Below are 26232 nucleotides of genomic sequence, written 5' to 3' on the forward strand. Positions count from 1 at the left end.
GGAAAAGACACATGACGTTTCAAACACCAACATCACCTCATTCAAGTCCGCAAAAAGGAAGGTTTTTTTTCTGGGGAATTCAATCGTAATCAACACGAAACATGTCGATAGCTCTTCGTTGATCACATTTGTGGCTCAGAGCTTGAGCAAGCTTTCACCTGATCTGCTAGTTCATGTCAATCGATCACCGGAAACAAAGACCACAAAACTTCCGATAAGAAGCTTTCTCACGTATGTCTAATCGGATCGGCTTTGCATACAAGGCAGAAACGTTGACTGCCATTTCGTCGCCTTTGATTCGTTCCATGATGTAAGTGTTTCTCGGCAAACTACACTTTTCTGTCTAGGGTAATCGTCAGTGTGTGTCATTCACGGCTAGGAAAGTCTCTTTTTGATATGCCCATTACGCAAGTGGTATGAAGTCTTGAGCATCAAGTGACGATGAGCAAAAGCTTCTGTTTGGATCGTGCTACACTCTGTACGCCTACGACGTACATCGACGTAGTATCAGGGCATTGAGGTTGTGTGTCAGTCTGCTTTTCAAGACAACTCATCTCCTCCATCGTCATTTTCAACTCCTCCTTCAACGGACAGCCTCAAGAGGCAGATCACCAATTGATAGAGCACAGTGCAAAGTTTGTACCATTTAGAACTTCAGTCTATTTGAAGACATTATCAACATTCACACAGTCTTCTCAGCACTACTCCCCGCTAAGAAGGCGAGTGCAATGACGGACTATCGACAGTCTGAATAATAGTGTCGTGCCGGAGCGTACATTCCAGCCCGCGGCCTCCAGCGTCACTCTCCCGAACCTACTACACCCAGATCGTCTTCAAGTTGAGGCCACTGATCCCGTGGCTCTTTGTCCGTTCATCCCCAAGGGTGCCACGTTCTTGGCTGGTAAGAGAGTAACACCCCGGGGCACCTGACCAACTTGACGGGATTCCAACTACCAACAGGATAATAAGCACCTGTCGCCATCGAGCGCGGGGCAAAGCCAATCATCAGCCCAGATCGCCTGCTTGTCAGCTTCTAGATTGTGCCCTCTGGAGCCAACCCTTTTCGCTCTTCCCCGCAACTCAAACCCAATTGCCTTCAGGGGTCTCGGAGGCTGATTCTGGCGTTCTATTTGAGCATCCAATGGCCTCGAAAGCCTAGGCCAACTTGTAGTGCGGTTCTGTATCTGGGGGGCAACAAAGTTGTTGGGGAGTTTGCCATGTCTTCAATCTGTGCAATTGAGCATTTCTTCAAGGCAAACAGAAGTCTGATGAAGAGGTTCATCGGGTCGGCTAACCGTGGGCCCATGCTTTGAGCCAAGGTTCAGACGTATCATCATGGTTGACATGCAGTGGTGTGACTTTTCCCCATATCCGAGCTCAAGTGACATATCAAGATCATGCAATTGCTATGCCCGTTGCATCCGAGTCTTCAAGTCTCTGATACGTCAAAAATCCCATGACAAATACAGCCAGCCGAGCGGCACCTAGCCACGAACCGCATGGCCACAGCGCTTATCGTGAGCCGATTATCACTTCAGTGGCACGACGCTTTACAACCAAGTTTCTGTCTAGCCGTGATGTGTTTTCTGTAACAATAGTTTGGCAGTTGAGTCGTTCAGCTTTTGTGCTTTTTTGGATCTCCCGAATTATCAAGATGCCGCATTCTGTATAGATAATTCATGGTGAGACATCCGAATGTCGCTGGTTGACGCCGACTTCTTAACTGGAATGCAGAGGAGTTTTCCCTTTGGCAGACTGCACTATCCTAGCTCCCGCCCTCTATTGACATGAATTGAGTATAGTGTCGCCCTGGATTCCAGGGGCCCGGTTACGTTCTGGAAACTTTGCAGATATGGATAGCGACATTATCGTTGTAAAAAGGCCCTTGTTGAACTTCCCGCTTTGGGATTGGGAATTGTATCACCTCGACGGCGAGTCCGTTAGCTTGGCACTGGTCCAAGAACGCTTGAAACGTCTTCTCGTTTCGTTGTGTCGCTGAGATGAAAACCTCCACATGTGGATGAAGGTCAAATACCTCACGCAGAGTCCCGATCAGGGCTCTGATTACGCTCTTGTCGTAAGTAATATCGGCGCCTAGCACGACATCAATAGGACGTCCACCATTCCATTTCTCCTCTTCGGTGCCCATGAGTGCATGTCCCCATTTGACGTCCATTGGGGTTACTTGAATGGAATCTTGAAGCTCATTGAGGAAAAGGTTATCGGGGAGATTGTTGATCACATCGTCAGAGCCATCTGATGCTATGACATGTTGAGAGTCGAGAAAGTTGGCGCAAAGAATAGAAAGATATCCTGTACCAGCTCCTAGTTCCAAGACTCGCTTTCCCTTGACAATGTGTCTGTTCTGGCTAAGGTATGACCCCAAGTGAAGGGCAGCCTCCCACGTGCGTAGACCAGTGGTCCCTGAGCCTGAGATGAGAGAATGGTTCTCAAGAAGGGTGATATGAGGCGCCTGCGGGCTTGGCTCTGAGTTGTCTTCACATAACTCAGAGAGATGGTATGTGACATAGGACTTTTGTTGAGCAGAAGTGGCTTCTGAAGGCAATGGGTTTGCAAGAAAGAGTGAAAGTGCAGACATCAAGTCATCAGATACGCCCTGGGTATGTTAGTAAATGATACGAGAAGGAGACAGAGTGATGTTAACGACGATGACTTACATACTCTTCCCAGTCATCAATGCTAGCTTCAATTCTGGACATGAGCTCTTTGAGAACTCGAAGCTGAAACCGTGGAGGAGGTCCATATCTCACGGCTCCATCAGCGAATAACCTCTCATAAAACGCATCTTGAACTTGAGAAGTCTTCAACAGTGAAGCTTCTGGATAGTCCAAGTCAGACTGGAGCTGGAGATACTGATGACAGAACCGGTCAACTTGTTTGGAGCTTGACGACATTTTGGAGGCGAATGGAACCGTTGTTTTCAATTTTGTTAGTTTCGTATATTTCGTATAAACTACGTGAGAGACATCCTGGAATCATCGCAGACAACAACTCAATTGTGGACTTGGAGTGGCCTGACGACACTATCTCCACCAAAGACTGGAGTTGAAACTTGGACATCTCCAACTTGAGAGGCCGAAGCCTTTCGTAATATCCGACTATTCCCAGGCTCACTCGCCCGAACATTGTCCGAGATCCCCTCCACGTGATTTCGACGAAAAAAAACCCTTGTGTGCTTGCGCCTCAGAATCGAGGCATCAAATCGCGCACAAGCGCAACGAGATTAGGGTTGGACCAAATTAAGCGACCAAAGTTGGATTTTCAGTGTGACAACTTCATCAACCGAACGATCTCACCCATCAACGCCCAGTCTCTCCACCGTCAACTAACCCCCAGAGACCATCACGACAATCGGCAAAAATGGCGGACAACGACTCCCCCGTCACCCTCCGAACTCGCAAGTTCATCCGCAACCCTCTGCTGGGCCGTAAGCAGATGGTCGTGTGAGTGATACCCTCAGATTCTTGATGATACGTCTCCATATTGCGTCTGCCGCACCGCGCGGTTGCTGCTTCGTCGATACCATCACCTGAGTCGATGCTTGAACTCGCCTGCCTCTTTTTCCCCGCTCGATATATCGCTGTTCTGCACGATTCTACGCCACATAACGAATTTATCGAAAACACGTTCAGAAATTGGGACAGGCGGGCATAAAGCATCGATGATGGGATACGATGGGACACGACATAGGGCCTATCATTTTGTGCTTGGGAACTCTTGGGCTGACCGGCGATTGCGTTTAATAGTGACATCCTCCACCCCAACCGAGCCAACATCTCCAAGGAGGAGCTCCGTGAGAAGCTCGGTTCTCTCTACAAGGCCCAGAAGGACCAGATCTCCGTCTTCGGTCTCCGAACCCAGTTCGGTGGCGGCAAGACCACCGGCTTCGCTCTCGTCTATGACTCCCCCGAGGCCATGAAGAAGTTCGAGCCCCAGTACCGATTGGTGCGGGTTGGTCTCGCCACCAAGGCCGAGCGTGCCTCCCGACAGCAGCGTGCGTTTCACCATAATCATCAGAGTTCAAAGGGGTTAGTCAGGCTGACAGACAACTACAGGCAAGCAGCGCAAGAACCGACAAAAGACCCTCCGTGGTACGGCGAAGGTCAAGGGTGCCAAGGCCAAGAAGGAGAAATAAACGACTCGATGACTTGGCTTGGGCTTGTGTATATCCTCGGGCTGGTTGGGGAGCAGCTATGGCTGCGTGCATGCGGTGGTGCGTCCATTTACGGTCCATCCTCGTCGGCGTCGGCATCGGCATAGGGTACAGGGACTTGCTGGGCGGATGGCGGGGGGCTATTCTGGACTCGATGAGGAGGATTGCTTTCACCGGCGTCTTTTCTCAATTACACTAGCATGAAATCAATGGTGTTCTTCGGGTTTCGGACCAAAATCAAAAATAACAACGTCTCTGGTTTACGCGGGTTTTCACTACTTGGCTCTACGGTTCGTGAATGCATGACTCATGACTTTATATCACTGCGAAAAGAAGGTATGCGAGAGAAATACGGAATGTTTCTAATCAATTAGATGCCGCCCAGCAGCAAGAGGGTATCAACATATCTATCCAAAACTCCAAACTCCACCCAATGCATCTTCAAATCAACTCTTCACCACAATCCTCCATATATCAACATCGCCAACCCCAATGCGATTCCAACGACGACCTTCCAGTGCACAATCTCAGCTTGTCGGCCCTCAGCGCCAGCCTTGTACACGGGGATATGCCATCCACAGCGCTCCTTTCCATCTCTCGTCTTGCATTCGTAGTAGGTTGTTTGCGCCCAGCCCATGCTCGCCAATTGTTCTGCTTGATCGGGGGCAGCTGTGACGGGAGGGTTGAAGACAGATGGGTTGGCGTTGTTTCTCTCTTGTCTCTCTTCGAAGAATGAACCACCTGGAAGAACCGGAAGACCTGTTGTGTCTGGGAGGCCGGGTGAGAGTGTAGGTGCAGGTTGAGGCTCTGGTGTCTGAGTGGGTAGACAGAGGCCCATACTCAACATAGCGAGAAGGGTAAAGATGTAGTTGAGAGGCAACATGATTGCGGTATTGTTTCTCTTTGCAGTTGGTATGCTTTTATATCAAGATATTCCGTGTGAGTTGGTTGATTTCTGGGCAAAGTGGTAGATAATCGTCTCAACAGGTTGATCTCGTCGTTATATACCCGTCTTAACCAAACGGTTCACAGTTCCCCAATGAACACAACAGCAGTAGTCACAATTTCACAAAGCAGAACAAGTTTAAAAAAAAAGGACCGACAAACCTCACGTTCCATACCCCGAACAATATACTTATATCTCCCCAAGACAGCCCCATGATGAACATTCAAACCACGCGACAATAGCCAACAGGTTCTCAATAAAAAGTGCTCATGAGACGCTAGAACAGATACAAAAATTAGGCTTAACTGGTAAATTCCAGGCAAGATGCGAAAAGATGGTGGGTTGTTTCGCTGCATCATCTGCTCGCTCAAACAACTTGGTTGGCTGAGGTGCGCTGCTCGTGATGCAGCTAGGACTGCGCTGAGACAGGCACTGGGGCTAAAGGACGGGTTCGTGATGGTCCTCACATGAGACGCTGGGCATTAAGAATGAGAAGGAGAATAATGATTTGAGTTTCGTGAATCTTGGCTATTTTTCAAGCTTGTTTCTTGTTTCTTGTTTCTTTGCTTGTTTTATTAAGGTGCAGATTTTAACCAGCTTCATCCTTTGTCTTGAGCCATACGCTGGGCTGACACGCTATGCTTCCCCAACGCCATGTTCCCTGAAATACAGAATGCTTTGATACATAATTTCCCTTACCAATCCTTTTCATACCCCTGCTGCTCGAACTGAAATAAGGCGATGGAGCGCCCGATGCAAAAGATCCTTTCTCAACCGTTCCAGTACTTCCATAACTTGGAACCATCCTGTGTCTGTCAGAACCTTCGTGTTGTCTTCCTACGACCCTTGATCTGACTATAGGCACTCGTCAACACCTCTTGAGCCAGTGAAGCAGATGTCTGTCCGCGTGTAGTTCGGCTTTGTACACTTGTCGTCTTCTTCGCATCCGTCGCGGGTAGACTCTTTCCCCGGCTTCGCGTGTTGACTTCACTATGTTTCTTCTGCACCCAACCTGAGCCCTGTGGCAATGGAGAATCCTGATAAGTTTCGTCTTCGCTGTCTTGGGCATAGTCCTCGGTATACTGTACTGATAGTGGACTAGAGCTCAGTTCGATAACCTGGCTGCCCTCTGGGATGACGAACTGTGATTCTTGCTTCACTTTCTGAGATGTCGCTGGTGTCGCAACATGCTTAGCCTCAGATGCTTCAGGCTTCGATCCCTCGCTCTTGAACGAGCATATCAGGGGACTCTCCTTTTGAGATTCAGGCTGTGTCGCATTTGGAAACAAGCTCCGTAAAGATTTGTTGCGATCAGGTGAACGATCAGACTCCTCACCCTCGTCCAACTTTCGCATCGCCTCTTCATAATCCCCATCTTTCTTTTCGGACTTTATGAACCGGGGCATTGACATTTGACTGAACTTCAGAGGACTTTGTGTCTGCCTTGCTGTATGAAAAATTCCCTCCAGTGAGGGAAAGGGACTGCTGCTTCTCAGGCAGGATTCGTTCGTCACTTGTGGGCTGGCGGTTCTCCCGTGAGGATCATCAACTATGCCCCCTTCAACTGTTTCTTCAATTCGCTCCTCTGGTAGGTCATCAAGGCCGCTGACTGATGGGGGTTGCCGTCCACTGCGAACGCTACCCGCAGATGAGGGCACCACCAACAAACGATGGTCGACAAGTGCGTCGTCTTTTGTCGGCAGTGGTGGCAGATCCGGTGAGGGTATAGTATCAGGAATAACTGCGTCCCAGCTGCCTTCGACTGTCGGTACCGGCTCTCCTTCAGAATCCTTTGCATCCTTTGCTCCATCCGACTCATCGATCTCTGGCTTCTCTCTCTCCCCGTTATCTTTTTTACCCTTACCTGAATCACGCGACAAAAGAGATTGCAACTGGGACACGGATGCTTGCATAGATTCCTGTAGTTGGTGGAGAGGACTGTCAATTTTACTCAACCCAGCAGGCTGAACAAAGCTGCTGATCAGACTGTCGTTTCCGGAAGCCGTAAATTCAAGTCGTGGTGGTTGCTGACCAGAAGGGATCGATATTGACTTGTCGGTTCCTGAGGGTTTCCCTTCAGTTTCCTGTTCCTTCAAATCGGCCTCCACCTCGGCTCTCACTTTCTGCGTATCTAACTCCTCAGCCATAGTCTCATCGGGATCTGTTCTCGCGCTAACCTTGTTGTCCGCCGTGGAATTTCCATTCTGTACGGGTTTGTTCTGTTCGGCCTGAAGCTTTATGCTCTTAGCAGAAGTCTCCAGCATAGCAGGTGGCGGTGCTGGCTGGACCAGTCTCGGGTCGGACATTTCTGCCCACGGAATCTCTCTTCGGCCGTCGTCCTCTTCGTCTTCATCAAGGTCTGGTGCTTCGAACTTTGCATAAATCCGTTGACCTGTGTGTTCGTCGTATTCCTTGTCGTTTCCCTCTCGGTCCCTCTTCGCTAGAAGGACATGCATGCAGTTGTCCTCGCTGATCGAAAGGATAAGCCCGGTCATGGGTACCATTTCGGGCTGCCAGTTGGTCGCCTTGGACATGAGTAACTGCTTCCAGGTGGCAACCATTCCTGGCTTCATGTCGGACAGCGTAAGGCCGGGGAGCGTACTGATATCTGAGGGCAGCGAAGGGAGATCATCTGTGTCTGTAAACTGACTCTCCTCGGGGCGATGCTTGGTTGGAATGTCATCATAATTCAATACAATATCTTCATCACCGTTCGCTCCTGTCCCACCAAAAGAACCCTCGGGTGACTCCTCTTCGTCGTATTCTCCGTCATAGCCACCTTTGTTTTTTCGCTTCTTGTTCTTTTTCTTCTTCCCTTGACTGTTATCGTTCCACTCTTCACCACCATTCCATTGCTGAGAATCCTCTTCGTAGTAGCTCTCATCGTTGAAATTTTGCGATGCTCTCTTTCTCTTCCTCATCGATCCATATTGTTGCTGAGGGTCCCATCGCTGTACGAATGGGAATGGTGGCTCACTCAACACAACATCATCATGACAGCATTCGACAGCTCGGTAAGAAATCTTCTTTCGCCATGCTTCAGGATCTTCATCCGGTTGCTCTTCTGCTGGTTTGTCATCGTTGACCTTGGCTTCTTCAGCCTGAACTCGAGGATTTTGCAGAGGCTTCACATTCTTCATTAGACTGTCGCGAAGCTTGTCTTCATCCGCTTTGGTCTTTGGGTTCTTTAATCCAAGAGCACCGAGGAGAAGTCGTCGTCCGGCTCCCATGTCGACTTTGTGGCGGCGCTGAGCCGGGGCAGGCTCTTCTTCGACTGGGGTTGCGTCTTGGCTCGTAGTGACGGCTGGTGTTTCCTCTTCGACTTCGACTATCATAGGTCTGGCCTCCTTGTTTGGTGCGTCCTTGGGTGGGCTTGGGTCATCCCCTTGCTCATCACTCACGGCACTGAGAAGTGCCCGCTTTCGAGCCAGAAGCTCAACTTCCTCGCTTGCAGTACCATTGACAGACGGCTGAGATTGTGTATCATCCAGGGCCTGCATAGCCTTGAGTCTCTTGGCGTCTCGTTTCCGGGCATTCCTCTTCTGCGTCTTCGCCAGCCCAGTTCCAGGCGGCTTCGGCCCTTGAGCGGGTTCGGGTGCTGCTTTGACAGTTTGGCCATTGGTCTTGGGCTCGGAGTTTTCTGGAGCTTGCGGTTGCTTCGTTTGAGGCTGCTTTTTCGATGAAATCTCCTCGGGCTCTGACTCCGAATCGGATTCACTTGAGCTGGAGTCTGAGTCGCTTGAACTGTCGCTGCTGTCATCCGAGTCACTTTCAGCGGAGTCTTTGGTAGCCTCAGCGCCCTTGCTTGAATCGGAACTAGAATCTGAATCCGAATCAGAGTCACTCGAGTCGGAGTCTTCAGAGTCTTCCTGGGTGGTGTTGGCTGGCCGTGAAGGTGTCTGGGCCGGGACATCAGAGTCGTCACTTGAATCGTCGTCCGGATCGTCGTAGTCGCTGTCCGATTCTGAATTCGATTTCTTCTCCATATCCACGTCAGAGTCAGAGTCAGAATCAGAATCGGAGTCAGAGTCTGAACTACTGCTGGAGCTCGATGCATCTTCCTCCTCATTAGGGACTTCACTAATCAAAGGTCTTGATGTCTGGTTCTGCGACACGCGTGGCGTACTAATAGGCGCTGGCTCTTCTTCAATCTCTTGAATCAATGGGCGTGTTGCGTCCTTAGTCTCCGCCTGACCAGGGAGGAGTAATATTCGATCTTCTGGGTCTTCATCTTCACTAGGCTGGTCGAGATTGAGTGACGGCGCATCTGAGAGCCCGGGGCCTAGAAGAACTCGTTCAAGCGCTTCATCGTAGCTGATCACGGGCTTGTTGGCTTCGGACAGTTTTTCGTATGTTTTTCGCAGATCCTTGTTTTGGTTCAATTCGTCTTGCAGCGTGGAAACTGGAGTCAGGGGAAATGCAGCTCGCAGAGCAGTGATCTTGTCGAGCCACGACACGTCGAACCCGTGTGTAGGCAGAAGTGCTTGTGGATCTTGGCTGTTGTCTCCCGAAAGAAGGGTTTCCTGTTCCTTAGCAGGCGTTTGCTCGACTATGGCATTGTCTTCTTGCAGAAGTCTCAGCTCGTCAGAAAGATCCGCATCCAAGTTGTCCTCGTCGCTACCTTCAGCGTCGTCTTCATCCTCCTCGTCTACCGCAGACTCTGCGTGAACTTCTTCTATAGGCTGAAAATCGTTTTCGTCGTCAAGGTCTTCATCCTCGTCCTCTTCTTCGAGTTGATCGCCGTCCACAAATCTTGCTCTCAAGCGAACACTGCCCGGTTCCTCCAGTTCAGGGGGTACAGAGTCTTTCAGCAAGAGCTGCTCTGATTGGTCTTCTTCGTCCGCATATGAACCATCATCGTCGTCTTCGTCGAGCTCTTCTTCGTGTGTGATACGTGCTCGTTTTCGAGGGGGTAGGTCAAGTGCTGGACGATCGCGTGGCGCCCTTAACCACGGCCTTCCAAAAGCAAGTCCATCGATAAGATGCTTTCCGTCGTAGGATATTTGGTGTCGGCCGCTGAGTCTTCGTCGTCTTAAATCGTCGGTAGAAAGTGATCTTATTCTGTGAAACTGTTAGTATGCGAAAACATCGGGGGAAGAGCTGCAGGTCATACAAAACTTGGTCATCCTCCTTCAAAACTTTGCCGACGGGCTGAAAATGTAGCAGCTCGAAACTATCGCCCTTGCCATCATACAGCTCGACAACATAGTCCTCAAGACCCCAGTCGCCACTCTCAAGCGGCACTACCTCATTGACCAGCGCGAGGAGCCTAGCCACAGTCAAATCGTCGTTTGCGACGCAAGGCCAGACGAGTTTAACGTCGGGGACGGCATGTCTGCGGATGACGAGCCGCAAACGAATCGTCGTGGACATTATGGGAGGTTTCTTTTGTACCCTATGATAGCATGGTTATATTAAAGTCGCAAAGGAAAAAAGAAGAACTAATGCGGTGTGAAAATGCGAAAATCGGCGCGAAAAGAAGTTGAAGATGCGATTTTGAGAAGCTTGACACGCGCCGGCAAAGAAAAGAGCTAGGCCTGTAAAATCGTCACAGCAGCTCCTTCAACGACAAGGCCCGACCCACTATCAACGACAACCGTTTAGGATCGACCATTTCGGAAATGAAAGTGCAGAAAGGATATTAAGCTATCGAATATCGAGTTGTTACCCATTTTCTAGCGAATAGTTGCATAGCTTGAGATTGTATCGCTATTTACTGGCTCAAATTATTCTTAAATCCTCAAAGACATCTGGTTTCCAAGAAAGTGGGTGTGGGTGTAAATATGAACCTCTAATGCCAATCCAACACCAATGGAATTAGATCATCAGGGTACAAAGCCAAAGTTGTTCCATTCCTGGATAGCAAGCATCTTGTTCTTGTAAACACATTGAGGTTTGGGCAAAAAAGAAAAGTCTTATGATAAATGATAACAACCTTATGATATAATCAGCTTCTGGTATCCTGAGCCTGTACACCAACAATGCACCAGTGATTGCAAGTCATGATGCAAAGCGCAGCTCCCGAACATATTGGGTGTGTGGTTTTGTCTACATATACATCAAGCTCCTGCCGCCAACGCCGTCAATCAATCCCAAAGAACGACGATAAACTCCATTCAATGATGACAAGAGCTCCTGGCCAAACAACATCTTCCATATTGGTATATTTCGTTATGTCTTGATAGTCTACTGTGGGAGCGCTGCCATATCGAGCATATGGCCCATTTTCTCGATCTAAGATCCATTGTTAGCTGACAGCTTATAAGGAGCTGGTCTGTCTTATTATAACATACCTTCGTCTTAAGATAGCCCTCCACCTCTTGGCTCCTGAACCCTCCCCGACCCTTCCAGGACAGAGGAACCATAGCCACACGCTCCCTGACCACAACCTCCCTATTAGGGCCCTCAACCGCGCGAATCTTGTCAGGATTGTTGGTCAACAATCGAACCTCTGGCTGTCCAAGATCAAGCAACATAGCCGTAGCCAAGCCATAGCTTCGAGCATCAGCAGGATGGCGCAACAACAAATTCGCTTCAACAGTATCAGATCCCAAATCCTGAAGATTATAAGCCTTGAGCTTCTCGCCAAGACCAATTCCACGACCTTCCTGTCGCAGATAAATAATAATACCGCCGGCCTTGTTACCAGGTAGACTCATCAGACGAGCAGCTTCGTCGAGTTGTTCTCCGCAGTCGCATCGCGCTGACCATGCTGTCTCACCCGTGTAGCACTCGGAGTGAATTCTCACCAGGGGAGGCTGGTCTGACGGCTGCGGTGGCTGTTGCTCTTGAGGCGCTGCTGACTCGACACCACTGGTTGTGCGACCGGGGAACAGTCTACCTGTGTATGCGCCGCGCACCATGCGGTCCATCTCGGTCTCGCCCTCTCGAACAGCATCCAGACTCTTACTTCGGATATTGTTGCCAAACACAATAGCAAGGTGTTCCTTGTTATCCACATTGTTGGTGTACAGGTGCAAGAACATCTCGGTGCCTGCTACCGTGGGAATACGGGCACGAACAATGCACTCAACCTCCGGGAGAGTCTGGAGGAGCTTGGGTTTCTTGGATCCGCATCCTCCGGAAGGAATGGAGCTATCGACAGGAACACCGCGAAGGCCGGCAGTCGACGGTGTAGAAGTTCCGGGTGTAGAGGGGGGTGTGAATGATGGCGAGAGCAGTGAAGGCGGAGGTTCTTGGCCGATCGGCGTCTCGGGATCGGGGTGGGCGGAGACGGAAGCGGAGGCGGGAGTGGAGGGAGCGGGGGAGAGTGACAATGAGTCTATGGATTGCTCAAGGGATTGTTCGTTGTGCGAGGTAGAAGCATCTGCGGCCTCTGTCTTGGGAGAGTAGAAGGAGGGCAGAGCTGAGCTGGAGCCCGCCGGTGAGCCTGTCATGGTATCAGACGGCATGTTCTGGCTTGAGGCGGGCAAGGACGGCGCCGCGATCGGGTTTTGGGGGATTCGGATTCAAGTGTCGCAAACTCGGGCGGAGCGGTTCGCTAAATGTGATTCGATCGGTGGGAGGTAAAGTCGTTGTTACAAAGAGCGGGAGAGAGGTAATTGGGTATACAGAATGGCCGTGTGTAGCCTGTTGTGTTGAAGCAATGGATTGAGTAGTGTAATTCTGTGTATGGCGATAGTTTGCGGAACCATGACTTGATAGAATGGTGGGGTTGCTTGAATTCAAGGGTACAAAACGGGGTTGGTCTCATTAGTCATCGGTTTCTACGACATTTCCATCACGCGCGCTCATGACAATTTCACCGCGGGGTTGGATCCTGATTATATCCGCGAGAATATGCGATTATGTCTTGATAGAACGATCAATGATATCAGGTCAACTATTGAAATTGATAAGATATAACATTCGTCAAGAACATATTCCGTATTATCAAAATGCTTACAATACTGCTTCGGCCGTGAGGACGGGACTTGCACGGGATATGCCTCTAGAGAACCTCGGCGAAAGCGGCCGAGGCCGGCGAGCGGGGCGCCGTTGACGGGAGTCTCTGTCAGCATTTCCAATCCACCAATGATTCTGAGTCAGTAACCGAAACATGCGGATAATCATCCGCTCCTCATGTGAACTCTTCCAGTTGTGCTGTCGGGTAGGGGAATTCCGCTATATATAAGAACCAGTATGTCATTGCGAGTTGATTGACTCGAATAATGACGTCTTTGACTTTCCAAGCTTTGAGTTGTTGTCATGATCAATAAACTTGGTGGCCAAAGTAAAAGGTTGAGTTCGTTCGGCCTCAATGTATTAATTGAAGCTATTCCAATATGTCACGCGACTTCAAAGGTATATATGTAACACACAACCAAGACTGGGGAATCACATAAGGAACAAATACAGCAGAGATTATTTGCCAATGTTTGATAAGTCACCAGTGGCATGAAGCTGTGCAATTGCTATAGATGAACCTTCTGACTCTCGAAAATGAAGAGCTTTAGGGTAAGCCAGTACCATGGCGTTGACAAACTCATGCCAAGACCACGACCGTTTACCAAGCATCTCACGGTCTCCCCGCCATTTATTACTACGATGCCCTCAGACAAACAACACGGGAGTTCACGAGACCACCCGTCATCAGCAAATACACTTCACTCCCTCGCACGAAACAGCCAGTCATCAAAGAAGGGATGAAACAAGGCCATCTCAGCCCTAATGCAGGTCCAGCGTTACAGTAGACCTAACCGCCGTGGCAGAATCTCATAGCTGTCACTCCACGAGAATAAGGGGATGAACTGATAGCTTCTTTGTTCCCCCTGTTTCATGAGCGCGCAAGCAAACACGTACCTAGCTGAAGCTGATAGGGCTGGCGTTACCCCCCGGATGCACCCCTGAACACATAGCAAACTGCCGAAGCGCTGGAGCGGTGTGATTGTTCTTTAGGTTTAATGACAGGATCGCCTTGGCTGAAGTATCATTAAAAGCTGCAGAGACAGCGAAGCAGATGATGTCGATCGCTGTGAAAGAAGCATGACGTTGAAGGATAGCCCTGCCGGTCCGACTGTGCCTTGGTGATCCTTTTGCACGTGGCTTGCTTATCCCCACTGGTCAATGCTGGCCCCTATGCGCCTTGGAGCAACAACTCATGTACATACTGTACGGTTCCAAGGAAGAAGAAAAGAGTTACAAGGATAAGATGCTGACTGCACAGAACTCGCAGGGCTGTGGAAATGCCTCATCAGGGGGAGCTTAAGGTAAGGGCTGAGCCTGAGGGGGGCTGGGTGGCGGAGGGTGCAAGCCACATCACGCCAAGGGGTCATTGAAAGGCCTCCAAATGGAAAAGAACAGAAAAACGTGGTGTTCCTGATCGCGATTGAGTTATTCATCGAAGTTTTTGAGTATCAGTTGGGGAAAGAAATAGATGTCAATAAGCCACGGCATGCGGTTGAGAAAATTACTTCGAGCCCTATCTCACACGTTGTCATAGATCTGTGTAAATACCGATTCAGCCACTCGACTTTAAGTGCTGTGACATAAGAGGCATTGTGATAAATTGAAAAGTGACACATGCAAAAGCAATTACTGCAAGTTGAATCACTCTGAGGCCAGTCGAAGGGATGGTGTCTCAGTACTCTTAAGCGCTGAGGCTGTCATTTTGATATGGTCACACAAATGAATTGGCAAAAGTAAAGTGAGGTGGATGGCAATGTATTGACATTTCATCAAGTATGTACACGAGAAGTAGATGTAAAACAAAAACATATCTATCCTTTTTCCTTCCTGTATCCTGTGTACCATTCCAAAAGTTTCATATCATTCGTAGCGAGTGATACGCCCCCTACATCTGTCTGCTAGGGCGGCGATTTTCTATTGTGATCATCGTAGCATGTAAGACATAAGACATGCGTTGTCATCTACTGAGCAGCGACCTTCTTGCCAGAGCCGTAGGCGATGTTCTCGACCTTGAGGTTGAGGTCCTTGACGGAGCCGAGACCGCTGGGGCACTCAGGCTGGTTGCTGACGGCAAGGTTGAGGTGGCACTTCTCGTCGACACCGTGCTTGCAGACGGGGTCGTTGATGTTGTAGAGCTCGTAGTTCTGGGCAACCCAGCTATTGGGCTCGCTGAGGCAAGAGGCGACGTAGTTCATGGAGTTGGCGGCGGCAAGGGGGAGCTTGCCGTTGTCGAGGATGTCCTTGCACTTGGAGGCGTGGACGTACTCGTAGTTCATGGCGATGCCACCGCCCTGCTGGGGGTCCTTGGTGGCAGACTCGCCGAAGCCAAGGTAGTTCCAGGCATCGTAGGAGATGTCGTGAGCGCCACCGGAGGAGTCAATCTTGAGGAGATAGACGGAGCGGCCCTCGTTGGAGACCTTGACACAGATGTTGTTGCAGTCAACGGAACCGGGCCAGTAGGCGACGCGGTTGGTGTTGATCTTGCAGCCGAGAACTCCAATGCTGCTGGAGTACTGGTCGTGGGGGGTGATGCTGGCAGAGCCCGAGTCACCACGGGGGAGAGGGCCGGCAGAGACCAAGGCGGCAGAAGAAGCAGCAAGGATGGTGGTGAACTTGGTGAACATTTTGACGGTGTTGTAGAGAAAAAGTTCTTGACTTTTTATGTACTTTGAATTGTGTGTTGTATTCTGGAGACTGGCTCGACTTGTTGTATCTCAACGCACGGCGGAGAGAGAGAGAATGAATGGGCAAGTTGAGTGGTTTGTAAGGACTGATCTCAGATCAAGGTCTGGAGCGACGGCCAGCCGAGTGAATGTAAGAAGATTTGGATAAAAGGAAGGAATCTCACAAGAGAGTGTGTGTTGAATCAAAGGAAAGATCTTGCATTAGAGGTGGATGAGACGGGAGTTTATATACATGAGATTGAGTATGAGAGCGGCTCTCCACAAGGTCCTGTCAACCGGAGGTACATCCTGAGATCTCGGGGAATCAAACATTTCAATTTTTGCAAAGGGAGAGACTAGCCAGGGCGTGTGCATGTGTCTAGGGGACAAAGGGCTGCGTGTACATGCATCGAGGCGAAACAGCTTAGACGTGGCCGAGCAAAACAGTGACCTCTGGAGTTGAAGTTTGTGGAGGAGTGGAACTCGGGTGCAAGCATTAGACCCATCAGGTCCCCAGAGTCAGAGTCAGTGAGAGGAAACAAACAGGCGACATGATTCGCGAGGTCAGAACATGGGGGCAAGTTCACTAGTCAAGAGTCGGTGTTGTATCCAGAGAGTGAAGTTTTTTAGTTGTCTCCGCCAGGCACGCTGCCGGCAAGAGAAACAAGAGAGGTGTGGTAGGGTAGACCCAAGGGCAGCCATTGGCCGGGTGTCTTCTGGTAGCGTTCCGGAAAATGTCTCAGTGGATGAAGTCTTAGGCACGGTGCGTTAGTCAGGGACCCGGCACGGCGGCAGATGCACACACTCAAAGGTTTGAGGTGTCGGGCCGTGGGCTCTGACTGGTTTTGTGCCTGGCACGATGCCACGCTGTGCCTGACCCTCCCTTGCCCCCCTTGTTCTTGTGCCTGAGCAACCCATGTCTGTGCATTCGAGCCTCAGGAACGGGAACGGGAAACCTCTATCAATTGCCGTACTCTCAGCCTCAGGCACAGTAATCGATCGATCGCATGGCTTCTTTGAGTCGTGCCATTATACCTCTAGAATCTAGAATAAAAGTGTGAGTGGATTAATGTAGCAGTGCAGTTTTATTCGCGCGCTCCGTTTTCTCAGGCTATACAGGTGAATAACTAAGGTAGGATAGGTAGACAGACAATGGACTAGACGGAGCAGAAAACGGAGCGAAAACTCTGCAGGCCCACGATACGTGCAGCATGCTTCGCGCCACGATCGAGCCTCTCAATTTGTATGCCCGATATCGAAGAATGTCTGCCCGACAACTCAACGCCAACACTGTGATTGTGATACTGTACGGATGCAGGCACCGTCCAAAATGGTCGCGCTACACAACAGCACCAAGAAATGCCAAATGCCTCAGGTTCTGAGACGGTGGATCAGATGAAAACTCATCCAACCAACAGCGTCTGCGAAGTTATCTAGGACTTGTCAAAAGTACCATTCTACAAGGCAGACTGTACATTGAAATAATTTCGCCGATGAGTGCCTTGGAATTGGACCTGGTGAAGATCGTGATTGCCAAGCATTTGAGCAGTCAATGCCACAGACGGCACGCAGCGGGAAGCCGATAAGCTTGTTTCATTTATTCTTCGTGTTTGTGGAGGAAACATGCCAAACATTCCTCTGTTTTCTTAATTAATTGTCGATCATGCCAATAAATCTGGGCATCTATTGACGGGAGCCTGCCTGTCAGCTTTGTGATGGAGGGATTCACAAGAAACACCAAACATTGAGGGCTTGACCACGTCACAGTAAGACAAAGCAATTTGACCTGCGTTCTTGTACTGTACTGTAGGCCTAGCCTCTCAAGTCAAGTCAGGATGAGGCCATAACTACCGCTTCATCAACCGCTCTCTTCCAAGGCACACGACGAATCATAGGCAATCATCTTGCATTCGTCATCTTGGTCTTATTCCTGCAAGTATTGCCTGTGCAATTGGCCGAACCACTAAGCCAAGGTTTCTTCGTCACTCTCTCCAAGAAATTCCGCGCTCTTTTTTGCTTGTCATTCGTACTGTGCGCACCTTTTTTTCCACAATTTCAGCACAAACTGTGTCTTGTGGAGTTTTTGGTGATGGGGGCCAGAACAAGATTTTTTTTCACTCCTCTTAGAAGAAGCACTTTAGCGGCTTTCCAGATTTTCGGGCTTTTTCTCGCCAGGCTTTAACAGAAAAACCCACTCACACAGAGTTTCTGCACCTACACAAATCCAGAAAGTATTGCGCAGAACAAAGAGCAAAACTCTCGACTTGAACGCTACTGGCTCGAGAACTTGTGGCTGAAGCTTGTAGGGCGGACTGCGAGACCCTTTCAAGACTTTGACCGCGGCAGAGGCACCAGCAGCCACATGGCACTTGACAGATCCCATTCATCTTTGACTTTCTCTTTGACTCGCAGAGAAAAGCCTCTGATTCAAAGCCTGAAACTCTGTGGCTCCGTTAACCAGAATAGAAAGCTGTTTCCGACCGGCATTCACCACACCATCACAACTGACACGACCGTTTATGACATATTCCACGTTTCTTTCGCCTCTTCCATGTTTCTGGTCGCCGTTCTAGAAAGTAAATCTCGGTTGAGATAAAGCTAACGCTCCACCAGCCTCTGAGTTACCTGCCCGCCGGTTCTGGCCGATCTTGTACATAATCACATTCTTCTGTTATGTACGCCTCGTAGAACCGTCACAGGCGCCGTTCAATGCGCCGTCATGCCAAGTTCTGAACGGTTGTCCGGTCGTTCAACAATACAAGCTTTGCATTGTAGTGTCTTCTCCACTTGACCTTCTAAACAGAGCCTGGATAACTTTTGAGTCAGGCTTGTACTTGTTGAGCGAGAATGAATTGATTGCTGTGATTCGGTCGCATGGTGCTTTACATGGTGGCTGCAGACATCAAGGTGGACTCTCAACACATTGTTTACCCTCCAGCTTGGTCTAAGGTGTTAGTTTCTTGGATCGTGTATCGGCTCCATTGACATTCCTTCGTCATGCAAGTCAGGCGATTCATGGTACGAATAGCTTTCGCGGAAATCAAGAGCGTTTGTTGTTCCGATAACGCAGAACGCATTGTTCGTTGTCGTTCTGGGCATCTCGCTGTTGTCTGCATCTTGTTACTTTCTCTGAACCATGACCCTCGGGACTCTTTGTTGGAGCGCAGATGAACAAGACTTCACTAGATCTTCCTACCGAACAATTCTTGACTTCAATATCTGGGGTATTGTGGAATTGGCCCACGTTCGTATTCTCCGTTGACACTCCGCTGATTGAAGGGCCATTCCGACGCACATTGGGAACTCCTGTATATCACCCCCGCTCACGATCGTCTGGGGAAATACGAACTATTGATCTCCTATGCAAGCTTGACAGTTCGCTGTGGACCGCAAGCAGATCGAGTCTTTGACATGTTGATCGCGCATGAGTGCAGCCAACTTCTTGACACTGGAGACTTCCAGGTCGCAATGCCTCCGTGATCGGTCTTTTGCTAGATAACTTGAGATGGTGTGAGGGCAGGTCTTGTGATGTTGTTCTGAATGTCCTGAGGAAGACCTTACTCGCTCGATTTCCATATGTGTGCTCTCATCGTTGGACTAGACGGACAACCGGCAAGTTGATCCCTCGACCGTTAACTCTCAAACCATCGTAATGGTCGTTGTGGGCTTGGGCATCCACCAGGTATCTTACTTTGCCGAGACCGTATGTTTGTCCATTCTGAACTGTCTGTCCTCATCTGCGGTATTTTGTTCCAAATATGCAAAGGTTGAAGTTACTTGTTGATAGTGTGCATCAGGCTAGCGTCTATTGATGTCGATCAGCCCGGTGGATTACCCAACAAACAGAACTTCAACAGCCAATCGCACATTTGATGTCCCTATTTCATACGCGATAGAAAACATAACCAGAGAAGTATTCTGCAGAGTCTGTGACCATAGAATTAGTCAGCTAGCACGTGAAGTAGGAGCGATAGTGGGCTTTGAGTGCAGGATTTTGTTTGTTTGTTTGTTTGTATATTTTTCGTCTGGGTGGCTGTAACGAAGCCAGATCTCCTACTGGAGCAAAAGACGTGCTGAGCTAGCTAGGTACAGGGAAACCCCGCTTCCTTCACCATCCAGCATACCAATGGCACAAAAGGTGCTGTATTTCTCAAGCCCGTCACCCGTCAGCGGGTTCGGGGGCAATCTATTGTCGAACTTTTTCCACCGACCAGAATTCTCTCGCGCATCACTACATCTGCCGACGCAGTCCACAATCTCCAGTAACCAAGTTGTAGCTCGTAGTCGACTGTCGCGGCGGCAGGGAAAAACCTCGGGAAGGAATCAGAGGCCGACGGTGCGGCTTGCCTTCAAAGGAGAAAAACCCATCGCAATCGGCGTCGTTGATCGGGAGGATGTCGCTACCGATGCCATGGGCATCGTCCTCCGATATCTAAGGCGTTCTGGTTCTGAGGTGCCGCCATTAGATCCGACAAAGGTGTTGTCAGAGAAGGCGAACTCTCCAAAATTCCTTCTCTGAAAACTGCTGTTAGGGAGCCGATAGCATCCCCGCAGTTTTGTGTGGTCGCGTGGCCTGCAGAAAATCCCGCTCCTAACACGGCACTAACAGTGCGTGCCAAGAAAGAATTTTTACAGGGGAGAGTTGATTTGAGTGCAGGATGAGGACAAAAATAGATGCTGTAGGGTAGTCAAGATGTGAAGCCAAGGTGAACTCGGTGAAGCCCCACCAAATTCGGTGAGTTCGCTGAGCTTCCGCGATAAGATAAGCCAGAATTTTAATTTTTTCGAGTCTCTTCGGCCTCTTAAACACCATTCGACCGCGATAGCTTCGCAAACAGGCCCGACGACAACAATGGCGCCAATCGACCACGCCGCCGCCAAGGCTGAAAAGAAGGCGAAAAAGGAGAAGAAGCGAGCCCGAGAAGAAGATGCAGCTGCCGACACCGAGCGAAAGCATAAAAAGTCCAAGAGCGTCGCTGCCGTAGAAGCACCTGAAGCAAGCAGCGATTTGAAGGCCGAGAAGAAAAAGAAGAAGAGCAAGAAGGACAAGCATACCGAAGATGCGGTCGCGCAAGAAGAGACAAAAGCTCCCGCGGTAGAGGACAAGTCGGAGAAGAAACATAAGAAGAAGAAGCATCACGATGCGGAAGTTGCAGTCACAGAAGAGGTTGACACCCCGGTTGCAGCGGATAGCGAGAAGAAGAAGAAGAAGAGCAAGAAGAATCATAAGGAAACCGAAGCGATAGAAATTGCAGAGCGACCCAAGAAGTCCAAGAAGGACGAGACCGCTGCTGAGCCCGAGGAAAATGCTTCACCCGCTGACGCTGATGCCATGGAGATTGACATGCCTCCTCCCGCCAAACCCTCAAAGTCGAACAGCAACATTTACCAACCACCCGATATCCCCGCGAACCCTCAATTCCCCTTCTTCACACAGACCGTATCACTCTACGAGCCTCTCTTCCCCATTGGCTGGGCGCAGCCTGTCACAAACTGCCAGCAACAGCACCTCTCACATCTCCGAAACAAGTACGTGCCTTCGCTGCGCGGTGTTCTACTCGATTACAAGAATGTCGCTTTCGGCGAAAACCCTGGACGAAAGGGTGCGGCTACGGATGATGAGTCGCCGGCGACTGTCATGGCCAAGGGCGAGTCTGCTGTTGGCTTTGGCTGGATCACTGCCGATGTTGATCTTTTCGTGCCGAGTCGCGGCGCTTGGATGGAGGCAGTGTTAACTTGCAGACTGAGGGACACATTGGCGTTGTTTGCTTTGGCAAGTTCAACGCTTCAATTGAAGCTCGTCGACTTCCTCCCGACTGGAAGTGGGTTCCCAACGAATCCCCCGAGGCCCAAGGCTTTGAGGAGACCGCTTCAGTCATCACCGCCGACGATCACGGCGTGGTTCGTCAAATCCACAGCACCGGTTTCTGGGCCGACGCCACGGCGACAAAGTTTAAGGGCAAGATTCGCTTCCGGATACGTAACTTCGACGTCGGCACCAGTGGTGAGACCAGCTATCTCAGCTTGGAGGGCACAATGCTAGACAAGGCCGGTGAGAAGGCCGTCGTGGCTGAAGAAGCAGAGACAGCCAAGATGCGAAAGGGCAAGAAGGGTGGCCAGCGCGTTCAGAGAAGACGTATTCCCGAGTTCAGCATGACGCGCTTCGCTGTAGAGGGAGAGGAGCAGACGGAGGACAACGAGGCAGAGAAGCGCGAGGTGTTGGCGCTGCCCGAGGATCTATAAGAAGAGAAAAGCATGGGACTATAGGGAGCCAGGAGTTGTGTGATACCTCGATTTAATGATGAACACTGTTACCAAAAAGTTTGCGCTAATGCTAAAAGATCGCTGCCTTTGTCGTTACAAAGGATCCTGCCCAGTACTTATATACAAAAACGACCAATCCTTAACGCCGAATACGTGATACATAAAGACTGCTCATGCAGCAGCCTTGACCATAGGTTCCCATGGTCGAGCCAAATTCCAGAGATATACTTCTCCGACGGGCTCTTCGCCCAGAGCCTTGACAAGAATGTGTTGAAAGAGAGGCACGTTGGAGAACAGCGGCGCAACGGGAGAGATTGATCCCCGATCCCAACCTGGAGAAAGACCATGCGCCCACGAAGGCTGTCGGACGAAATCCTCAACTTTGTCGTGATATGCATCCCAATCATCAGAGTGATCATTCACAACAACCTGAAATCTCACACCCTGAATATCAACCGTGATGCGCTGCACCATACTGGGAAACCCAGCCTCAGCACCCGAGCTCAGAATCCAGGTATAATCCGTCTGATCACCGTTACTCTCCCAATCATACCAAACCTGTGTTCCCATTTCAGAAAAGTCATTAAGAACAAGACGGCCTTCCGCATCAAAGCTCAGCTCGCAGTGTCGGGCGTCAATACCTGGCAGCGAAGGAAGCACAATATCGCATGTTGAAGGGTCGGAACCGAGAACGAAAGACCCAGGGCGTTTGGGGGCTTTGTCGAAAGAGAGTTTGATGGCGCGAGAGGGACGGCTGCCCAGGAGGTTTGGGAGGCGAGAGAGCAGAGTTGGGGATGAGGTTGTTTGCACGGCGCGGGGGATGTTGGAGGGCAGATGTGTTGTTTTGTCAGCGAGAGAGTTACGCGCTGTGGGGACTAGCCAGGCGATGATGTCGGACATGATGATTATAAAAGATTGAAGTCGAGAGAGTGTGGTGCTATAGAGAGGGTATGTAGTGAGTTGACCAAAGATGGTGTTGATGATAGTGGTAGTATGTCTAGTATAACAAGGCTCAAACGAGAGAAGCCAAATGCTCAAAAGTGATATAGATGATTCAGTTGTAAAATAATAAAAAGAAGAAAGCACGCTGAAAAAAAAGACTGTCGAGTTAATCTTGGTGGTGTTGACCTCTGGTTTATATCTTAAGTCAACACTTCACCCAAGGCCGTTGCGCCGACAACCACTGGCCATCAATGCACCGTGCCGAACGCGACGCGAATACCATGAGAGACTCAGATAGAGAAATACTCGAAAACACTTGTTTCAATCTGCTAGGCTACTCTGCGTTGTGGTGTTTGAGCGTGGGTGAATGAGAGCCAATCATTTTTGGTGGAGGTTAGGGGTCCTCAGATGGGGAGAGCATGAGCCACTGAATGAGGGGAATAGGCATATGATTGAGGTAGAGAGGATAGAAGATATTTGAGTCAATGGTAATGCTCTGGGAAGGTTTGGGTGAGGGGATTCGAGGTGTTGTTTGAAGTAGTAGGTTGGGATATGCTTAATTGAGTGGTCGTGGACTTGGACCCTGCATGCATTTGACTGACTCATATAGTGTTTTGTTTCACGGACTATGTTATTGAGATCTTATCTCGAATAGAAATTCATGATTGATATGAGATCTGTTCCTGAAGAGGAGCTTGGCTTTGTATCTGGGTATGCTGTAACTTGTTTCATACCAATCAGGCAAGCATCGGCTCTCGGAATCTATGTTATACGATAAGAAAGGCTCGAACATGATACGAAAAAGGAGAAGGAGGTTGTTTTGAGACCGGATCTGGGCGGCTATGTTCCGGGTGGTTGACTGAAGATGGGGATGTCTGAGGCACGATCTTCGACTTCATAGCCAGTTGAGTATCACGACGCCCAGTCCCTCAGTAGCAAAAGGGCTATAGCAAGTAGGGGAAATCGTAGCGATGTTTTATTGGCAAGTAAACGAAGATAGGCTCTTGTTTGTCATTTTGGCAATCGCCTCAACTCGCAAGTCCTCTGCCTCTGTGCATCCGCGATAGATTGTTCAGTTGACACTTGGCAATGCTGAACGCAAACAGCAACTATCGGGATCTAGCATCCGAAGAAAGGGTGAGAGGAGTGGAATATATACTTGAATGTGTGTTTGTCCACGCTGAGCCCCTCAATTCATGCAAGAAACCGCTATGTTTTACACATTTGCCAACCTGCTTGTGCTTTGGTATAACGGACCTTATATTTACCTATCTATTCACATTCAGAGGCTTCAGGCACCAATGTCGAGTGAAGCTCCTGATGCTATGTGAGCTGTCCTCCGAATTTTGGCACTGCGCGCCAGTCGCCTGGTAGCCCGAGTGGTTCACTGCCACTTGCCAAAGTCTGCACCTAAAGTTGTTTGCTCTTCTCCTCACCTCGCATCTTCTTTCTTCAGGAGGGCCCTTATCTTTTCTTTCTTGTCCTCATCCTCATTGCCAACCTCAACGATGGATGAACCCAACGATCATGCGATCGCCCTCAGCATGGCGCAGGCCGTTGAGGCCGATGCAGAGCTGATCGCCACCCTCATCCGTGAAGAAGAACAGGCTAGACGAGACTTCGAATTGGCTAGGCAGCTGGAACAGAACCCAGATGCTATCCCCGAAGCAGGTGACGGCGCTGACCATAGTGGACTTGATGACGAAACTTATCGTACACTGCAAGCTTTCAACGTCGCTGAGCAGCAGGGAGAGAGCACTGGAGTTGAGGCGGAACTCAGCCATGAAGAAACTCACGAAGCCTCGAGTGTTGCTGGAGGAGATGGGACAGGTGTTGAGAGCGCTACTGGTGACGACTCACAGAGTGACGCTGATAACCAGAGCTACGACACAGCTCCTCGAGATGATGTCTCCCAAAGAGACGAAGGTGAGATCCAGGGAGAAGAAATCCAACCAGAGGAGACCCAAGAAGAGGGAGATGCCGACGATCAACCAGAAACCACTCAGGTCGCATCCCCCGCCCCCTCCGAGCTATATGTCGAGACAAAGGAGTGTCTCTACTGCAGCGACGAGTTCCCCATCGACATGATTTTCGAAGCTCCCTGCTCCCACGCAATGTGCCAGCCATGCCTAATTAGAAGCATTCGAACGGCGATCAAAGACGAGTCCCTCTTTCCACCTAAATGCTGTGGACAGGCTATTCCTGTGGACACGACAAACACATTCATCCCAGAGGAGTTGTTGACTGAGTGTGACAATAAACGTGAGGAATACGAAACAACCAACCGCACGTACTGCAGCGACAAGGCATGCTCTGAATTTATACCTCTGCGTACCATCGAAGCTGGTATTGCCCGCTGCACTCGCTGCGAGACGAGGACATGCCTCAATTGTCTGAGCGAGGCACACGAGGGTACATGTACCGATGACCCTGAGTCACAACGAGTTATTCGCCTGGCAGAGAAGCATGGATGGAGGCGCTGTGAACAGTGCAAGAACATGGTCGAGCTGACCCATGGCTGTTTTCACATCTGTAAGTTTATCGATCATCATTCATCTTTCGTTCCGTACTTTGTCTGACTATTTATCCAATGTAGCTTGTCGATGCGGCCACCAGTTCTGTTACCTATGCGGGAGACAATGGAAGACCTGTAACTGTCCTCAGTGGGATGAACGTCGCCTCACGGCGCGAGCAGGAGAACTTGCTGCTGCACGAGCAAGAGCACCAGCACCAGCACCAGTAGCGCGACCCGTTCAGCCCGTTGGTTGCCGCCACCGAAACTACAGGCCCTTTGACCGTGTGGAGGGTGAAGATGAGTGCAACGATTGTGGGAGTGAGATGCGGCAATACATCTTTTCTTGCCCAAATTGTGAGCTCGTGCTTTGTCGTCGATGCCTCGAGGCTCGCCGAAACCAGCGAGGTTGAAGTTGGCTTAGCCTTTTAGCTTCCTCGGATCTCTCCTCCACTCGGATCCAGATTGGTGGGGTTGTTAGTGGTTTGGTGGGAAATCTCATATAAACACTAACGTTGACGCCATCAAGTCGCTGGACAACACCATCCCGCGGATAAAGCCATTGCCTTCGATAGCGGTATTTCCGATAGATATTTCCTCTAGAAATGGATATTTAAGTGATTCATTAATAGAAACTGTCATCTCGAGAAGAACACCAAAAGACTGAGCCAGAAAGCCTTGTATCACCATCCTTCCAATCGTCCGGCAGCAGTGCAGTTACATTCATTGACGCCTTCGGCGATTCATCAATATGCGACCTCCAGCTTGGATACAGCCAGTGCTGTTAGCAAGCTGTCTACTGGCTCAAGTACTAATGCGTCAT

The 26232-nt window shown here is 49.9% G+C and overlaps 11 protein-coding genes across 12 annotated transcripts; 3 read left to right on the top strand and 8 right to left on the bottom strand.

Annotated features, from left to right (window-relative positions):
* Positions 1 to 618: 618 nt before the first annotated feature.
* Positions 619 to 3073, bottom strand: FOXG_13738 (uncharacterized protein). The gene is made up of 2 exons (XM_018393736.1): positions 2679 to 3073; positions 619 to 2617 (listed from the first exon to the last, which is right to left on the bottom strand). The coding sequence occupies exons 1-2, from the start codon at positions 2913 to 2915 to the stop codon at positions 1829 to 1831; spliced, it is 1026 nt and encodes a 341-aa protein (XP_018253053.1). The 5' UTR covers positions 2916 to 3073; the 3' UTR covers positions 619 to 1828.
* Positions 3074 to 3207: 134 nt separating this feature from the next.
* Positions 3208 to 5268, top strand: FOXG_13739 (30S ribosomal protein S24e). The gene is made up of 3 exons (XM_018393737.1): positions 3208 to 3464; positions 3768 to 4015; positions 4077 to 5268. The coding sequence occupies exons 1-3, from the start codon at positions 3382 to 3384 to the stop codon at positions 4154 to 4156; spliced, it is 411 nt and encodes a 136-aa protein (XP_018253054.1). The 5' UTR covers positions 3208 to 3381; the 3' UTR covers positions 4157 to 5268.
* FOXG_13740 (uncharacterized protein) lies at positions 4514 to 5515 on the bottom strand. The gene has a single exon (XM_018393738.1). It carries the CDS (start codon positions 5055 to 5057, stop codon positions 4629 to 4631), a length of 429 nt encoding a protein of 142 aa, XP_018253055.1. The 5' UTR covers positions 5058 to 5515; the 3' UTR covers positions 4514 to 4628.
* Positions 5516 to 5567: 52 nt separating this feature from the next.
* On the bottom strand, positions 5568 to 10621 carry FOXG_13741 (uncharacterized protein). 2 transcript variants are annotated; one of them, XM_018393740.1, is made up of 3 exons: positions 10234 to 10621; positions 7298 to 10181; positions 5568 to 7251 (listed from the first exon to the last, which is right to left on the bottom strand). In XM_018393740.1, the coding sequence occupies exons 1-3, from the start codon at positions 10491 to 10493 to the stop codon at positions 7237 to 7239; spliced, it is 3159 nt and encodes a 1052-aa protein (XP_018253057.1). In that variant the 5' UTR covers positions 10494 to 10621; the 3' UTR covers positions 5568 to 7236. The 2 variants fall into 2 exon arrangements, with proteins under 2 accessions (XP_018253057.1, XP_018253056.1); XM_018393739.1 differs by having other exon boundaries at positions 5568 to 10181.
* A 59-nt stretch (positions 10622 to 10680) lies between these two features.
* Positions 10681 to 13012, bottom strand: FOXG_13742 (GTP cyclohydrolase II). The gene is made up of 2 exons (XM_018393741.1): positions 11414 to 13012; positions 10681 to 11354 (listed from the first exon to the last, which is right to left on the bottom strand). The coding sequence occupies exons 1-2, from the start codon at positions 12530 to 12532 to the stop codon at positions 11307 to 11309; spliced, it is 1167 nt and encodes a 388-aa protein (XP_018253058.1). The 5' UTR covers positions 12533 to 13012; the 3' UTR covers positions 10681 to 11306.
* A 1725-nt stretch (positions 13013 to 14737) lies between these two features.
* FOXG_13743 (uncharacterized protein) lies at positions 14738 to 16490 on the bottom strand. The gene has a single exon (XM_018393742.1). The coding sequence runs from the start codon at positions 15650 to 15652 to the stop codon at positions 14990 to 14992; it is 663 nt and encodes a 220-aa protein (XP_018253059.1). The 5' UTR covers positions 15653 to 16490; the 3' UTR covers positions 14738 to 14989.
* Positions 16491 to 19888: 3398 nt separating this feature from the next.
* On the top strand, positions 19889 to 22154 carry FOXG_13744 (uncharacterized protein). Its single transcript, XM_018393743.1, has 2 exons — positions 19889 to 20426; positions 20481 to 22154. The coding sequence occupies exon 2, from the start codon at positions 20544 to 20546 to the stop codon at positions 21732 to 21734; it is 1191 nt and encodes a 396-aa protein (XP_018253060.1). The 5' UTR covers positions 19889 to 20426; positions 20481 to 20543; the 3' UTR covers positions 21735 to 22154.
* FOXG_13745 (uncharacterized protein) lies at positions 21894 to 23180 on the bottom strand. Its single transcript, XM_018393744.1, has one exon. The coding sequence runs from the start codon at positions 22853 to 22855 to the stop codon at positions 22127 to 22129; it is 729 nt and encodes a 242-aa protein (XP_018253061.1). The 5' UTR covers positions 22856 to 23180; the 3' UTR covers positions 21894 to 22126.
* Positions 23181 to 24399: 1219 nt separating this feature from the next.
* Positions 24400 to 24681, bottom strand: FOXG_21243 (uncharacterized protein; the record flags this gene model as incomplete). The annotated part of the gene is made up of 1 exon (XM_018401551.1): positions 24400 to 24681. The coding sequence occupies one exon, from the start codon at positions 24679 to 24681 to the stop codon at positions 24400 to 24402; it is 282 nt and encodes a 93-aa protein (XP_018253062.1).
* Positions 24682 to 24953: 272 nt separating this feature from the next.
* On the bottom strand, positions 24954 to 25397 carry FOXG_21244 (uncharacterized protein; the record flags this gene model as incomplete). The annotated part of the gene is made up of 1 exon (XM_018401552.1): positions 24954 to 25397. The coding sequence occupies one exon, from the start codon at positions 25395 to 25397 to the stop codon at positions 24954 to 24956; it is 444 nt and encodes a 147-aa protein (XP_018253063.1).
* Positions 25398 to 25411: 14 nt separating this feature from the next.
* Positions 25412 to 25640, top strand: FOXG_13746 (uncharacterized protein; the record flags this gene model as incomplete). The annotated part of the gene is made up of 2 exons (XM_018393745.1): positions 25412 to 25429; positions 25494 to 25640. 2 exons carry the CDS (start codon positions 25412 to 25414, stop codon positions 25638 to 25640), a joined length of 165 nt encoding a protein of 54 aa, XP_018253064.1.
* Between the last annotated feature and the right edge of the window lie 592 nt (positions 25641 to 26232).

This window comes from Fusarium oxysporum, chromosome 10 (genome assembly GCF_000149955.1).
Source record: "Fusarium oxysporum f. sp. lycopersici 4287 chromosome 10, whole genome shotgun sequence".
NCBI classification, from domain to species: Eukaryota; Fungi; Ascomycota; class Sordariomycetes; order Hypocreales; family Nectriaceae; genus Fusarium; species Fusarium oxysporum.

Coding starts and splice junctions, on each gene's coding strand:
- FOXG_13738 (XM_018393736.1), bottom strand. CDS start 2,915: ATGTCGTCAAGCTCCAAACAAGTTGACCGGTTCTGTCATCAGTATCTC. Junction 2,618..2,678: donor TTGATGACTGGGAAGAGTAT/GTAAGTCATCGT, acceptor TAACATACCCAG/GGCGTATCTGATGACTTGAT.
- FOXG_13739 (XM_018393737.1), top strand. CDS start 3,382: ATGGCGGACAACGACTCCCCCGTCACCCTCCGAACTCGCAAGTTCATC. Junction 3,465..3,767: donor GGCCGTAAGCAGATGGTCGT/GTGAGTGATACC, acceptor TGCGTTTAATAG/TGACATCCTCCACCCCAACC. Junction 4,016..4,076: donor GCGTGCCTCCCGACAGCAGC/GTGCGTTTCACC, acceptor AGACAACTACAG/GCAAGCAGCGCAAGAACCGA.
- FOXG_13740 (XM_018393738.1), bottom strand. CDS start 5,057: ATGTTGCCTCTCAACTACATCTTTACCCTTCTCGCTATGTTGAGTATG.
- FOXG_13741 (XM_018393739.1), bottom strand. CDS start 10,493: ATGTCCACGACGATTCGTTTGCGGCTCGTCATCCGCAGACATGCCGTC. Junction 10,182..10,233: donor AAGGAGGATGACCAAGTTTT/GTATGACCTGCA, acceptor ACAGTTTCACAG/AATAAGATCACTTTCTACCG.
- FOXG_13742 (XM_018393741.1), bottom strand. CDS start 12,532: ATGCCGTCTGATACCATGACAGGCTCACCGGCGGGCTCCAGCTCAGCT. Junction 11,355..11,413: donor AGGGCTATCTTAAGACGAAG/GTATGTTATAAT, acceptor AATGGATCTTAG/ATCGAGAAAATGGGCCATAT.
- FOXG_13743 (XM_018393742.1), bottom strand. CDS start 15,652: ATGTTCACCAAGTTCACCACCATCCTTGCTGCTTCTTCTGCCGCCTTG.
- FOXG_13744 (XM_018393743.1), top strand. CDS start 20,544: ATGGCGCCAATCGACCACGCCGCCGCCAAGGCTGAAAAGAAGGCGAAA.
- FOXG_13745 (XM_018393744.1), bottom strand. CDS start 22,855: ATGTCCGACATCATCGCCTGGCTAGTCCCCACAGCGCGTAACTCTCTC.